Source organism: Molothrus aeneus, chromosome 5, assembly GCF_037042795.1.
Source record: "Molothrus aeneus isolate 106 chromosome 5, BPBGC_Maene_1.0, whole genome shotgun sequence".
In the NCBI taxonomy this organism is placed as follows: Eukaryota; Metazoa; Chordata; class Aves; order Passeriformes; family Icteridae; genus Molothrus; species Molothrus aeneus.
In genome coordinates this window covers 21,624,999-21,639,017 of record NC_089650.1, presented here as the reverse complement: position 1 = coordinate 21,639,017, position 14,019 = coordinate 21,624,999, and the positions used below count along the sequence as shown (strand labels likewise).

The 14,019-nt window shown below is 51.8% G+C and overlaps 2 protein-coding genes across 2 annotated transcripts; one reads left to right on the top strand and one right to left on the bottom strand.

Moving 5' to 3' along the window:
* The first annotated feature begins 64 nt into the window (after positions 1 to 64).
* Positions 65 to 3,544, top strand: RRP7A (ribosomal RNA processing 7 homolog A). The gene is made up of 7 exons (XM_066550995.1): positions 65 to 235; positions 442 to 584; positions 783 to 908; positions 1,175 to 1,298; positions 1,908 to 2,005; positions 2,406 to 2,604; positions 3,062 to 3,544. Exons 1-7 carry the CDS (start codon positions 184 to 186, stop codon positions 3,145 to 3,147), a joined length of 828 nt encoding a protein of 275 aa, XP_066407092.1. The 5' UTR covers positions 65 to 183; the 3' UTR covers positions 3,148 to 3,544.
* An 879-nt stretch (positions 3,545 to 4,423) lies between these two features.
* On the bottom strand, positions 4,424 to 13,441 carry SERHL2 (serine hydrolase like 2). Its single transcript, XM_066550994.1, has 12 exons — positions 13,386 to 13,441; positions 11,759 to 11,983; positions 11,574 to 11,687; positions 10,565 to 10,606; positions 9,811 to 9,830; positions 9,550 to 9,624; positions 8,678 to 8,787; positions 8,323 to 8,402; positions 7,957 to 7,991; positions 7,122 to 7,198; positions 5,579 to 5,672; positions 4,424 to 5,222 (listed from the first exon to the last, which is right to left on the bottom strand). The coding sequence occupies exons 2-12, from the start codon at positions 11,904 to 11,906 to the stop codon at positions 5,106 to 5,108; spliced, it is 912 nt and encodes a 303-aa protein (XP_066407091.1). The 5' UTR covers positions 11,907 to 11,983; positions 13,386 to 13,441; the 3' UTR covers positions 4,424 to 5,105.
* Positions 13,442 to 14,019: the final 578 nt, after the last annotated feature.

Sequence of the window (14,019 nt, the reverse complement as noted above, 5' to 3'; positions counted from 1 at the left end):
TTCCCTTTGAATGTTTCTTCATCTCTTTAATATTTACTTGCCTCTCTCAGATTACAGACACTGCGTGAGTTTTACACTCAACCTCGCGGCTGCGGCGAGTCCAGCCGCCGCCATTAGCAGGGCCGCGCCGTGCCCGGGGAACTACAGCTCCCGGCGGCCCCTGCGCCGCCGCGCGCAGACAAGATGGCGGCCGCCACGGGGCGTGCGGCGGGAGCGGTGCCGGCGGGATACACGGGTGAGGGGCAGCGCGGGGCACCGGGGGGCACCGGGAGCGGCGCCGGCGGGATACGCGGGTGAGGGGCAGCGCGGGGCACCGGGAGCGGCGCCGGCGGGATACGCGGGTGAGGGGCAGCGCGGGGCACCGGGAGCGGCGCCGGCGGGATACGCGGGTGAGGGGCAGCGCGGGAACGGGGCCGTCTCAGAGCGGTGCGTCCTTCGCAGCTCTGGCGGTGAAGTTCGCGGAGCGGCAGCGCTCGTACCACTGCCTGTTGGTGAAGGAGCACCAGGTGCGGGAAGGGGCCGACACCGCGCACCCGCCTCGCCGCACCCTCTTCGTCCTCAACGTGCCCCCGTACTGCGGCCCGGTGAGTGGGGGCGGCTGGGGGCCGAGGGCAGGGCTTGGGGGCCCGGGGGCCCAGGAGCCGGCGTGTGCCTCGGGGCTGCTGCGGGCGGAGGGCCGGGCTGGGGCCGGGGAGCCGCCCGGAGAGCTGTGCGGGCTGTTCGAAGGAGGCATCGCTCCTGCTTTACTGAACCGCGTGTTTTCTCTTACTCTCCCTTTTAAGGACTCTTTGTCTAGGCTGTTCTCCCGCTGCGGGCATGTGCAGTCTGTGGACATCTGTGACAAGCCAGGGCCAGGAGAGAAAAAAGATAAACTGGCATCGAAATTCTTTGACCACAAAACTCTAAAGGTAAAGCTTGGGCGGGGGAGAGGAATACTGATAGTTCAGTGGGAAAAGATGGCAAGTACTGAATGGTTCTCTTCAGAACACGAGGCACAGGAAACCATATGGGGCATTGGGTGCATGATTACTTACTTACGTTTACACTGTCCTTTTTTTGCTATCCTACTGCCCCTTGTGGTTTGTTTTTTAAGTTATTTGTACTGCAGTTCCTTGCTCTATTGCTAATTTCTCTTACATAATCTGACTCACCTGGGTGGTTTTTTTTCTTTTAGGGATTTCAAGTAGCATATGTGGTGTTCAGGAAACCAGCAGCTGTCCAGGCAGCCAAGGCTCTATCACAGGAAGGTCCCTTGCTAATATCAACAGAGAGCCACCCTGTGAAAACCGGCATTAGCAGTATGTCAGCTCTGGCTATCTTTCTGTGGGCTAATGCTGGGCAAGAACTATACTCATTGCTTGCTGAATTCTACCCTGCATGTCCCATTTTGTTCTAAGCTGGGGGATGTTCAGTATTTTGTGTTCTTTTATTATTCACTGGGTAGCAATCTTTTTGAAGTCTGGTCCAGTGACCCTATGAGAGAGTGGGGACATTTGGAAGGGTCCTTTTTCCTGACATTTTTTCATGTCCCTATTGCATGGATTCAGAGATGCTGTCTGAATCTTGTCCTCAAAATGGAGACCAGACTCCTACAACAGGCCCGAGATGTCTGTCAAGTTGACAGCACTTCACATGTAATCGCTTGATAGAAGCACACCCCTGAATTTTGTGCCCCTTAGGCTTAAGGCTAGCCCACTTCTGCCTGGGCAAGTTGCAAGCTCTTCCCATGGCATATTGATTGTGCTCACAGCCAAGTCTGTTTGAGCTGTAGCAGGGGGGAAGTTGAACACAAATGGGAACAGTATGTCCTTCCCCCATGCTAGAGTTCCCTCTAGAGCTGCCCAAAAGCACCAGACTAGCCTGCTTCTAACAGCAGCTGCTGCTGTCTTGTGCCCTCTCTGTCTCAGAATGGATCGCCAGCTATGAGGCCTCCATCGTGGATCCAAAGGAGCTGAAGGCTGAGGTGGATGCCTACATGCAAGACTATGATAAAAAGGTGGCAGAGGTGAGGCCAGGCTAGGGAGGGAACCCAGCTAAGCAGATTTCTTGGGACAGAGGGAAAGAAGAGAGATTTCTCAGTGTTCCAGCCATAGTAGAAAGGGCTGAGGGTCTCTCTGTTTGGCAGAGGTTTTTTTACTCCCAGTTGCTGGTGGGCAGTCAGACCCAGGCTTGGTCTGCAAGACCTCACCCTTTCCCTAGGGCTTACAACAGATACCCACAAATAAATTGGTTTGTGGCTGACGAGCTGAGAGCTGAATGCTTGCAGCCCTGATCCCATGCCTTCCTTTAAATCTTGTGTGGAAGCAGGAGCTGTAACTTTGCCTGTGTTTTAAGGGAGGGCTGTGGGGAGCTGTGCATTAGGCTGTGCATCTGCACTGGGCTGCCTCACCCTCCTGTCCTTACAGGAAGAAGCCAAAGCAGCCATGGAGGAGGGTGTTCCGGATGAGGAGGGCTGGGTGAAGGTGACGCGGAAGGGCCGGAAGCCTGGCCTGCCCCGGACAGAGGCTGCCAACCTGCGCGTGCTGGAGAAGGAGAAACAGAAAAGGGCCCGCAAAGAACTGCTCAACTTCTATGCCTGGCAGCATCGCGAGACCAAGAGAGAGCGTGAGTGTGCAAGTCTCCTAGCCCTGCATGGGCCTTGTCTCTCACACCATGGCCCGAAGAGCATCTTTCTGCCTTCAGGGGAGGTGACATCCAGCTGCCACTAAGCAACTGGCTGGCTGGATCTGAATGGCCCCTTGCCACCACCTGTCCTAGCAAGGGCTACTGGAATATTTTGTGGGAGGGTGTGGTTTTCCAAGAGGTGCTTATTCAGTCTGCACAAAGGCAGCAATTGAAGGGGGAAACTAGCCAATTCCTCCCCAAGAGGGAGCTGCAGCACCACCGGAGATGAACAGCTGAGCCCCAGCTTGGCACTCAGCTGAGGTTTTAAAGGACCTGCTCCGGGAAGTGGATGGGACTGTTGGGACTGAGCCCCTCCAGTGTGTGGAAGTGAAGCTCCCAGGAGAAGGAGATCTGCTGCTCTCGTGTGACCTGTTCTTTCTCTTTTTCTATGTTTTAGACATTGCCCAGTTGAGGAAGAAATTTGAGGAGGACAAGCAGAGGATTGCACTGATGCGAGCCCAGCGCAAGTTTCGGCCATACTAGGTTGTGCTGAGCTGTTCTTCGGGTGCCTGTGCTGGAGAGAGTAGGAGAGATGCCTACTGACTCCATTTGTCAAAGGATTTTGAGGAATTAAGGCAGCTTTGGGTTGCCTCTACCTTTGGATCTGAAACGGGAGGTCCCAGCAACTGCTGCTGGAGGAGAGTTCCCTTTACTCGCACCAGTATCTTCCTGCTCTTTTGTCATTCAGCCCCATGGCACCACTTCTCAGGGTGCTCAGGTCAAGGGGCTGAGGCACATCCTGTGACAACCTGTATCTCCCTGCCACCCAAAACTACACCTCCTAAAAGTTGGTGAAAACTGGGATTGATCTAGCACAGCCTCTGCAGGGGCAGGGAATGGCTGAAGAACTGTAAATAAACTGTTGCTACTGTTTTCAGAACATGGGAATGCTTCTCTCTCCCCTCTGGTCTCCTGTGGGAAACAGCTTCCTGTGTGCTGGGTTGGGTAAAAATCCTGGCTTGTAACCTGGTGCTCCTTTGCACATTTTATTGAAGGAATGAGGAGGGAAGTGACTTTAGGAAAAACCTAACTGTGACTTGTCACAAGGAAAGATCAGTGGTTTGGTAGAGAGCCCTACCCCTTCTCTTGGTGATTCCCTCCGTGGCCAAGTGTTGCAGTGCCTAGTCATCCTTATGTGCATGGAGCTCTGCAGCCATGTCTAGGCCATGGGAATTTCCTAATACCCAGCACTGTTGCAAGAACAAATGCCACTTTGAGCAGCAGGTTTGGAAGGAAAAACCAGACTCTCCACACCCTGTTTCCACTTAACCTGTCCCCAGCCCACAGAAGGCAGGTAAGGATGGCACCAGGCATGTTTAGGTGTGGGGCAATGGTTTTGTGCTGCTCCTATAGCATTTGTGCAGCTCTGGAATAGTGGGAGGTCTGTGATCAAAGTAACCCACCCAGTCCCAGGCTTTTACACATTTATTTTACAATCTGCAGCCTCACTAGAGATGTGACCATGAATGTAAGGTGGAAACGGTGGTAAATTCCAGAGAGCTGAGATAAAATGTTTTTACCCTCTCCTAAAAAACTGACTGCAAATACAGTTTGCATTGCTTGCAGAGATGACAGGCCTGCCTGCTTCAGTGGGATTTTGCATCAATTTAACTGGGTGGCAGATCCTTAATAAGGCCTACCTAAGGCAGACAGTGTGTAAAAATGCTGCCTCCCAAGATGCATTTTAGCTGCCTGGGTGAGCGGCCTGAAAAAGAAAGGAGGTTTGTTCTCCTATAGAGTCAAGAAGATGGACGTAACATTGGAATATTAATCTTTATTTAGGACAGAAATTGTCTCTGCCAACTTTTCCATAATTCGTAGTTCTCCCAGCTGCTTCAGATAGAGGATTAAGGATTCTCTAACATTCATTAAAATGGCCTTCTCTGCACAGGTGAGCTCTTATTTAAGCTGATTCTTAAACAGTAGTTCTCACAATGGAACAGAGACACTGAGGCCCTCTAAGCTCAGGCATCTATGGAAGTTAGCAGAGAAGCAGAACACTTTCCTTGTTTTTCGGCAGGTTAAATCCTGGGAGCAGCCTGTCTGCACCATCCTCAGGTAGGAGGCAAGATGAGCCACCTCTATTGCAGTGCCAAAGCTGGGGAGCTGCTGCTGTCACAGATGATGCCTCTGCCTTGTGTTCTGCTCTGTTTCAGGGTACATGTTTGGAGTAAGCCATGGGGAAGGCCACTCTGGGCCTCTATCCCTGTACTCACAGAGCTGGAAGTAGAGCAAGAATTCCTTCTCCCTGTGGCAAATGAGATATTTTGCTCAGCTCTCCTTCAGAGTACCCCTGGCAGACCTGCTTCCACCCTGCAGTGAGCTAAGCATAGGAAAGATTATCACAATCTAATGCTGGATGTGAAGTAGGAATGGTGACAATTCTGGAGCTTGCTTGTTAGCTCCCAGTTCTCCTGGACTGCTGCAGCTGTGAGGGCTTCCTAGAGTCTGGCCCTGGTGTTCTGTGCTGTCAGGAAGTTGCTGATGATCCCAGATACCACCTCAGGCTCATTCAGGTGCACAAAATGACTCCCAGGCACTTCTGCTAGCTGGATATGCTGGAAGGAAAGAATACAAGAAGATGTTAAGATGTGGACCAGGAAAGTGTTCCCTGAAGCACACACTGCTGTGTGACACTCATAGGAAGCGACAGAGCAAGTGAGGCAGGACGGAGATGGGAGGACCAGGGAAGAGCTGGATCCAGAGGGCAGTACTAACTTGGGACTTTGGCAGCAGTAACAAAGTTGACTTCCTCCCCTGACTGCACACACTCCCCCACCCCCTTCCCCATGTGAGGGCTGTGCTGTTCAGGACAAATCACCTCGTGGAGGGTGTCCACCAAGGTCAGCTGCTTCCCAGCTGCTGCTCCCAGGTTGGTGGCCAATTGAGGTGCAAGGATGACATTTACTCTCACCTCTTTGAGGTTGGACTCAAATGCCTCCTGCAGGGCTTTCACAAAGTGATTTCTGCTCGGTAGGTTGTGTGGTACCAAGAGTCCATCTTGTGATCTGAAAACAACAGTGAGGCTCAGTTCAGCACCCAGTGTGCCTCCATTTGTCTTTGTGGCTGTCCTGGGCAGAATCCGTGTTCCCAAGACAGTAGGGTGACAAACCCAGCTGTTCTTTCCAGGTTGCTCATAAGCAGCAGGCGACAGGGCCATACATAGTAGTCAGAGTGCACTACACAGCTTGGCTAAGCAGCCATTTTACATCAAACTAAAAGGTGTAAAACCTTGGGTGACTGCCTAGTGGTATCAGAGTGGGGACTGGCTAAATATTGGCCTCCCAGGGCTGGCTCTGTAACTGGTCTGAAAACATCATTCCCATGCTCTGCCTTCTGCTCTTAACTTCTTCCTTCCTTAGAGTTTCCACATCTCCCCTCAGTCCATTCTGCCTCTCTTTGCTGCTGATTTAACCAAGTTATGCCCTGCTCAGAGAGGGAGGTACCAGGGCAATTGCCCTGGAGAAGTCAGCATTACATCTCCTGCAGAGCTAAGATCGTGCTGTCTCCTACTGTGCTGGTCATGGGACAAGCAGACATCTCAGGCTCAGTGGCATCTCTGTGGCACAGAGGACTTGACCTCAGCACAATATTACATTTCTGGACAAGCAGGAATAACCTGAAGCAGTTAGGATATTAAAACAGATCAGGGAAGTCAAAACTGTACCTCTTTTCTCAACTGCTAGCACTTCTTGTTTTCTAGACAATCTTCTAACAGCACCCCACCAGCCAAGGTAGCCAGAGCCCTGCACACCTTGCCCTCGAAGGAGATGGGAAAAGGCAGAGGACGACTCGCAGAACAAGCTGCGCACCCAGACAGCTTAACAACTTCGCAAGCCACTGGCCCTGTCCCCAGAGCTGCTCGCCCCAGGTGCCACAGGAGAGAGCTTGCAGGAGCTTAGTCAGACCGGGGGCTTCAGGAGCAGCTGGAGGAGATGGAGACTGCTGTAGTTCCACCTGTTTGCTCAGGCAAGAGGTTTTGGGGCCTGAAGAAGGGGGCAGGCTGGGTTCCTGACTGGGGTAGAGTCAGGTCAGGAGGACAGCAAGCAGGTGTGGTGCTGTGGAGGATCACGTATTTGCCAGGGTGGCCCCTTGCTGCAGTGCCAAGGAATGGAAAGTTGTGAGGTGGGATTGTGAAGCCAAGAGCATGGGGAAGATGGGGCAGGACTAACATTTCCTCAGTCAGCCTTGCACCAGAGAGTCCCAGCCTGAAAGCAGAGTGCCAGGCTGGGAGGATGTTCCAGTTGCTGTCTGCCTTCTCCAGGAGCCTACCCAACCAAGGGCAGTGGTGGGGAACTGGGAAATACTTTTCACATGTGAAGCTGTACTGTTACACCAGCTGGCCAAAAGCCTGGATGACTAGTGTAAAGTAAGGGGTAGTGGAGGACTCCTTCCTAGCCTTCATTCCTTCCACTGAGGGAGATAGCAAGGGTTGGTACGGTTTGCGCCTCACTCACATAATGATGAGAACACGGTCCTGGATCTTCTGCAGGAGCTTCACACACTGCTCCACTGTGAAGAACTCTCGACTCTGCTGCAGGTGCAAAGAGAGGGAAAGTGTCAAAGCTCAGGGACAGCAGCTGGGGGCAGAGGGTGTCCCCAAGCTCTCCTGCACAAGTAGCTCTGAAGGTGGAAGTAACTGTGGCCCTGAAGCTTCCATGCTGGGACATGACAAGCATCCAGGCTGCACACAGGAGTAGATGGCTCTGCAAAGGCTCCTTCTGTCCAGCTGTGTTTCAGGGCTGCCAACATTGCCTGCTGGGCTGCAGCACATATGGGAATGATCTCATAGACAAAAGCTTTAAAAATCATTTTACTAAAAAAGAGAGAGTACATTACCCTGGCTTCCATATCCTGGCAGTAGCACAGATGGAGGAAGCCCTAATTGCTTAAAAGTGGCACAAAACTATCAAAATAGCAAACCTAAGGACTTTGTTCCACTCTCCTTCTTATTCAGGTCACCTGACAAGCTGACAGAAAGCATCCATCCATCCATCTGCTGCCTGAAGAGTTATAACAGTAGGAAAATGTGGCCAGGAGGCCTTGGGGCAGAGGAACTTCTAAAAAAAACAAACAGTAACATTTTCCAGTGACTCTGTAAGCTGAATCAATGATCAAGTGCAGCCTCTTTTAAAAGCAGCATTTAAAGGACATGTGGGAATTTGGGAAGCAGAAAGTAAGCAGCTGGGTGGAGGCAGGGCCTAGCTCAGTGAGCAGGCATCCTCTGTATGAGTGTTCTGTAAGCTCAGGGCTCCGAAGTAGCAGGGGGCATGTCAGAAGAGCAGTGCTCACCGTACGGACTCTCATGTCTCTGTTATACACCAGTCCTGGAAAGAAAAAAACAGAAGGTTTTCTTAGGAGCAGGAGTTGTTCGGTTTTAACTCACTTTTGGGGTCTGCCCAAGACTTTCTGAGATAGGAAGAACAGGATTAATTCAAATTTCTTCTTTTTTAAAAATTTCTTTTCTTTAGCTGTTTTAGGATTTGAGCACCAAACCCAGCTGCGGGGAATGGAGAACTGTGCCTCCAGACTTAATTGATCCCATCCAGGCTGTGTAAATCTGTTGCTAGGGCACCCTGTACCCTGCAGAAGACAATGGCTGTTGGCACCAGTCCCTTCCCACACCCAGCAGTGGCCCAGCACCACACAGCCCCTTACCAGCGGGTGTCTCAGTTGCTCCTCGCTGCAGCAGGATTGCCCCACCCTCTGCTGTCAGATGGCTGTTTGCTTCTAAAAGCCTGAGGGAGACATGGCAGAGAGATTGTGACACTGGAAAAAGGGATGAAGTGAAGCAAAAATGCCATGACAAGGTGACAGTGAGCTCTCAGGCTGCTTCAGAAAGGAGCAGGAAGAAGCAGCAGCTTCTGGCAGCAGAAGCAAAAGGTCATGCTGGGATTCCAGAAAAGAACTTGAAATGTGAAATGCAGGGATGGTTTTCCTTTCTCATTTGTGCAGCTGTAACTCTGTCAAGGTGAGGGCAGGCAGTAAATGAAGAGGATGGATGGGAACCCACCTCTGCAACGCTGCTTCGGGGCTCCGTGCTTTGGGAGTTTGCTGCTTTGCCTCCAGACTCAGTAGTCTGTCGATCACCCTCCTTTTTGATTTCAGCCATCCCTCAGTGTCCTGAAACACAGAGAGGTAGGGAAGAGGAGTAACCCCTTTCTTCTGAGTGATTTTACCCCTTATTGGAGAGGGGAAGAGAGAATTTCACTCTTCAACATCCCTCAGAACTGGTATCAGTTATGGGTATCTTATTAAAAATAACTCCCATAATTTCTGGGAGATAGTCCATTTTAAATAAATACAGCAATACTGCTGTAATTAACTTATTAACCTTTTATCCTTGCCATCTTTTCTTCCTACCTCACTTCTGAGTTGAGGACAACTCTCCAAAGTCTGGTATTTTTTGTCTCTCTGAACTAGTTTTGTCTCTGTGAACCACTATTGCCAGCGAAAGCTCCAACATCTGGTAGCAATGATGGCAAGTTGGGAATGTAGCTTTAGGAACAGAAAAAAATCTACCAGTCTTGTACCCAGGTCACCCAACGTGCTGTTGGCAAAAAGATAACCTCAGCTGGCAGTTGCCTGGACAGAGGTTCCAGTTTCCTTTGTTCAAGGGCTTGGCACAGACAAGAAAATTTCAGTGCTAAGGGACTGCAGGATGTGGAGCTCTAGCAAGTGTTCCCCAAGGGCCACCCTAAGGATAGACTTCAGTCTGTGCAACAAGGAGCAGATCAGTGCCTGCCAAAAGGAAGAGCCCTAGGACTTGTGTGACCTGCCAGGAAGTGGTCACATCAGTGCTTTCTCTGAACAAGTGAGGAAAAGAAAAAAAACATATATTTTTGTATTTTAAAAAAGTGAAGGGAAGGACACGTGAGCTCTAACCTCTGGAGCTAGAAGAAAGCCAAGACTTTCCAGCAGGATCAGCTTGTCCACCATCTCAGGATAAAGGAAACAGAACTGAGGAGAGATGAAACAATAAGAAAATGAAAAGCTGAGCACTGAGTGATGTCTATCCTGCTGCATGGGAGAGGGGTCAGGGAAGGGCCTCTCCTCCCCTGAGATCCAGGTCTGCCCTTTCATTTCTGTCCTATTTGTTTTGCAGCTGCAGAAATCAACCCCATGAAGAAATGATGCTTTACTCACCATTCCTGCTACAGCCCCACCTGCAAAGAAGAAAAGGGTGCTCAGTAATGCATAGAACAGCCCCTGGTAACAGAAATTCACCTTCTTCACAGCAGGAGCCACCTCAGAAATAAAAATGTGCATTGTACCATGGGACAAAACCCCAGTACAGAGGAGAGCTCTCCCAGCCCACAACATGCAGGCAGAGATCAGGGCTGTTGACCTGCTGTGTTCCCCATCTTGTGCCTCATTTCCACCTCCCTCAGACAGCAAAGGCCAAGGAGGAGTTACTGTTTAAAATGTTTTGGTGTGCAGGTCCTGTTAGCTGTGACCACAGCAGCCCTGGGAAGCAAACTCCAAATTGTGGCAAAATCAAATAATATTCCAAGCTCAAAGGAATGGATCCTGGAGTCCAGTTCCCCTCATGCAGCTTTACAGCCCACCAAATGGGCTGTCTGTTCCCAGGCTTTGTGGGGACCAAGCAGGAAGGCCTGCTGTGAATTCTCCTGCGTAGACCACCCCCCTGTGCCAATCACTGTTCTGTCCTGTGAGTGGGGGAAATGCTCACAGCAAGAGTTACCACTGTCTGTACTGCAGGGTCTTGAAAACAGGCATTTCAAACACAGGCAGAGATTTCTGAATCACTCAAGCAGGAACCTTGTACTTGGCATAATATAATAAATATTCCAACCCAGCTCCTAGCAGCATGTCTTGGAAGTTAATTATCTACTGCTTTCTATTAATCTCACAGTTTACAAGGACTAGAGCCACTTACCCATACTGTGACCCATCAGGGTGAACCGTCTCCACTGCAAGGCTAAATGGCAAAAGAGAAAAACAGACAGTGCTGCATTAGAAACCAGAGCAGCAACATCTTGCTGCTTCTCTACTGACATGGGCCCTTTCTCCCAGGAGGGCTTCTGCACTACCGCATTTGCTTCTTAATCCAGAAACTAAGCAGCTAAGTGGGCCGGTTTTGAAGAAAAAGAGCATTTACCACCTCATTTTCATGGTAGTTAAGTCATACAGCTCTCAAGTTCTCTCTATATGTCAAACAAACTCCAGGAAAGTCCCATTCACGGCCAGATACGAGACTGGCAAGAAGCAGAGGAGCCTGACTGGGTAGCATCTGGTGGAAGAGAGAAACCTTTACAGAGCATCCTGCTGCAGGGCATTCTGCAAGACATGTGAGGACACAGAGCCAGGTATGCTGCATTGAGGGCAGTATGATTCCAAGTGAAAGCTTTCTGCACCATTAAGCACATCAGGCACTTCAGTCCATTTTTAGGGCACTCTGGGAGGCTTATAGGAAAATACAGCTTTATCAGTGCTGCCCATCTGAAATATACCTCACTGAAAGATGGGATTTACCCTCTGAGAGCTTCTAGAGGCTCTTTTGTGTACTGAATGCGGAATCTAAAATCACACATGCCAAATATGCAGATGGGCGGTTACAGCAGGAATTATTAGGAGTACAAGACACTTTGACTTTCAGATTTCTTTGCATGATACTAAAGCAAGTAGTAGACTGCCATCAGGGAGAACCAGAAGTTTCCAATTTACACCTAATACTGGTTAGGGGTCACTGCTTAAAAAAAGCCAGTCTGGCAAAACCATTTAGTTGCATCCACCACTTCACCACTACAGCTTTTTTAGTACAGAAACACACTAGCAGCAGGGGGGAAGGAGGGGGAACTGAAAGTGCTGCTTGCTTGTTGGAAAGAGCAGGACCAATACAGCAGCCCCTCTACAAGCACCCCTAGAGGGTTCCTTCCAGTACTCACCTGCTGCCACCCGGCGCACATCGATCACATAATCTAGGAAATGGTAGGGGCAGCCTGCAGGTCGGTGGGAGGACAAACCATGGCCAGAAAAATCCATTGCCACATAATAACAACCTGAAAGAGAAAGAGGATCAGATGTGCAGCCCAGTCACACAACACAATCCATCCTGACGAGCCACACCTACCTCTGGGGAGCAGTGGAATGAGCTTGTCAAAGGTGTTGGCATTGTCCAACCAGCCATGCAAACACAGCACAGGGTGTCCCTCTGAGGGTCCCCAGGCCTTGGCTGCCACATGTCCCCAGGGCACAGGGAACTTCAACTCTGAGAACATGCCCAAAACAGGGTGATGTTCTTGGAGAGTCACGTACTCTGAGAAGGTCCCAGGGGTCTTGTTAATGGTCTAGAGCTCTGAAAAGAGTAATACAGGTCTTTAGTAACTCACCAGTCTCCTGTGGTCTTAATTAGCAGCTTGATGATTTATAGCTCCCCATTCAACATCCCAAGCTGCCGTTCCTGACTGTCTGTTTGGGGAATCCTCCTCCCAGCACGTACTAGCTATGCTCCTAGGAAGAAATAAGCTTTCCCTGTGCAGGAGGAGAAAGCCTTCTCTGTGTCTCTGCAGCAGCTGCAGCCTGACCAGAAGGCATAGGAGATCTGGCAAGAGGGAACCATGCAGAATTCCCCCAGCTAGCTGCAGTCAGCCAGGCACCTGTCCTGAGCCAAGAAGACAGTTTGGGGAATAAGGATGCTGCCTCCAACATTAGATTGTTACCACTTTGCCCTCTTTTACCTTGGTGCTTCTCTTTCGCTCCACTGCTTGGCAATTTGGCTAGAGCAGCTGGCTCCATGCTGCACAGCAGGTCACTGCTGCCACTTGCCTGTGCACCCCTCAGGGCCAGGGATTTTGCATGGGAAATGGGTCCACAACCTGCCAGGCAGTTGCTCAATCTCAAACCATCTCATTTACCTGGCAATTACTGACCCTTGCTCAAGTACCAGCTCCTGAGTGAACCCAGCCTCTGGCAACCTTCCAATGGTGGTTTAAACATTTCCCTTTCACCCACAAGCCACAGGCAACCTGACTATCTCCAAGTCTTTCATGTCATATCCCCTTCCAAGTGACTTGTCTTGCGTATCTGCTCCCTTAATTAGCCCTCTGAGACTATACAGCAATTAAATCACTCTACAGCAAGTCCCCCCGGAGCCCATGCCTCTCTAAGGAGTGAGGATAGAGGGGGTCGGCTGCTGTCAGGGCCCTGATGGTCCCAATGAGCCAAGCCTGGGGCTCCCCATGAATGTGTTTAAGCTCGGCCCAGGACCAGCCGCAGCAGTGCTGCAGCAGTGCCGGTGTCCATCAGCAACGCCCTCGCCGCAGGAACCGTGGCCCAGCCTGCTGATCACGGGGCTGTGTCTGATCCCAGCTGCCCTCGCCGGGCCAGATCCTGAGAAACAACCGTGGGCTGACTTCCCATAGTGTGACCATGGACCTGCCCTGTCCTGAGGGCCCGGGCTCCTGGCAGAGCCTGATGGCCCTCCCAGGCAGTCCTGTCTGGGCCCAGCGGGGCTCCGGCCCTGGGATCCCCCCGGCCCCGGGCTAAGGCCTCCCTGGGCGGGCAGGAGGCGCCGCTAGACCCGGGCCTTCGCCTCGGGGCGCCCTGGAGCGCCGGCTCCCGGTCCTGCTCCCGGCCCCGGGGAAGGGCTGCCCGGGGACCGACCTCCGGCCGGCGCCGAGAGCAGACCCCGGAACGCCACGGCCGACCCGGCCCCCTCTCCCTCGCCGCCCTCCCGCGACGCCCCGGCCCCCTCCTACCGCTCCGCGAGGCCGGGCCGGCTGAGCAGAGGCGGCGGCAGGGCCGGGCAGGGCCGGGCCGGCTGCACCGCCCCACTGCCCGCCTCCCTGGGGCGCCCCGGCCTCCGCCTCTGACTGCGTCGGGCTCGGTAAGAGGAACGGGAACCTAACGATGGCTGTGGGGTCTGGAGCTGCGAACAACCTCCTGGGCGTGATGGGAATCTCTGAGGAGTCGAAATCAAGGAAGTATGGCTGCATCCTTGACTACCTCCAGGACACATTACTGACAATGGAAACTGCCTGTACTGTGGTGACGCAGTGTGAGATGTTTTAACTGTGACCCAGGAGCTTCATATTGACATCAAACGGGCCCAGTGCTTGACACTGACACTGAACTTCTGTCACTCTCTGATAGAGAGACTCTTCTGAACTCCTAACGCTTGCCGGAATCGTGTTGCTTCAGGGACAAGAGTCACCCTCCCATACTGTGACCCATTGCAGTGAACTGACTCTACTACAGGGCCAAGCTGCCACAGATGCACAGGAGACAGCACTGCCTCAGCCACTCCACTCCTCTTCTGCAAAACCAGAAAAAAAACAGACCCCTCTCAGATGGAGAGGTTTTTATATGGTTTGCCTCATTAATTGCCCAAAA

Coding starts and splice junctions, on each gene's coding strand:
- RRP7A (XM_066550995.1), top strand. CDS start 184: ATGGCGGCCGCCACGGGGCGTGCGGCGGGAGCGGTGCCGGCGGGATAC. Junction 236..441: donor GGTGCCGGCGGGATACACGG/GTGAGGGGCAGC, acceptor CGTCCTTCGCAG/CTCTGGCGGTGAAGTTCGCG. Junction 585..782: donor TGCCCCCGTACTGCGGCCCG/GTGAGTGGGGGC, acceptor CTCCCTTTTAAG/GACTCTTTGTCTAGGCTGTT.
- SERHL2 (XM_066550994.1), bottom strand. CDS start 11,906: ATGTTCTCAGAGTTGAAGTTCCCTGTGCCCTGGGGACATGTGGCAGCC. Junction 10,607..11,573: donor TGTGCGCCGGGTGGCAGCAG/GTGAGTACTGGA, acceptor TTTGCCATTTAG/CCTTGCAGTGGAGACGGTTC. Junction 9,625..9,810: donor GTGGGGCTGTAGCAGGAATG/GTGAGTAAAGCA, acceptor ATCTCTCCTCAG/TTCTGTTTCCTTTATCCTGA.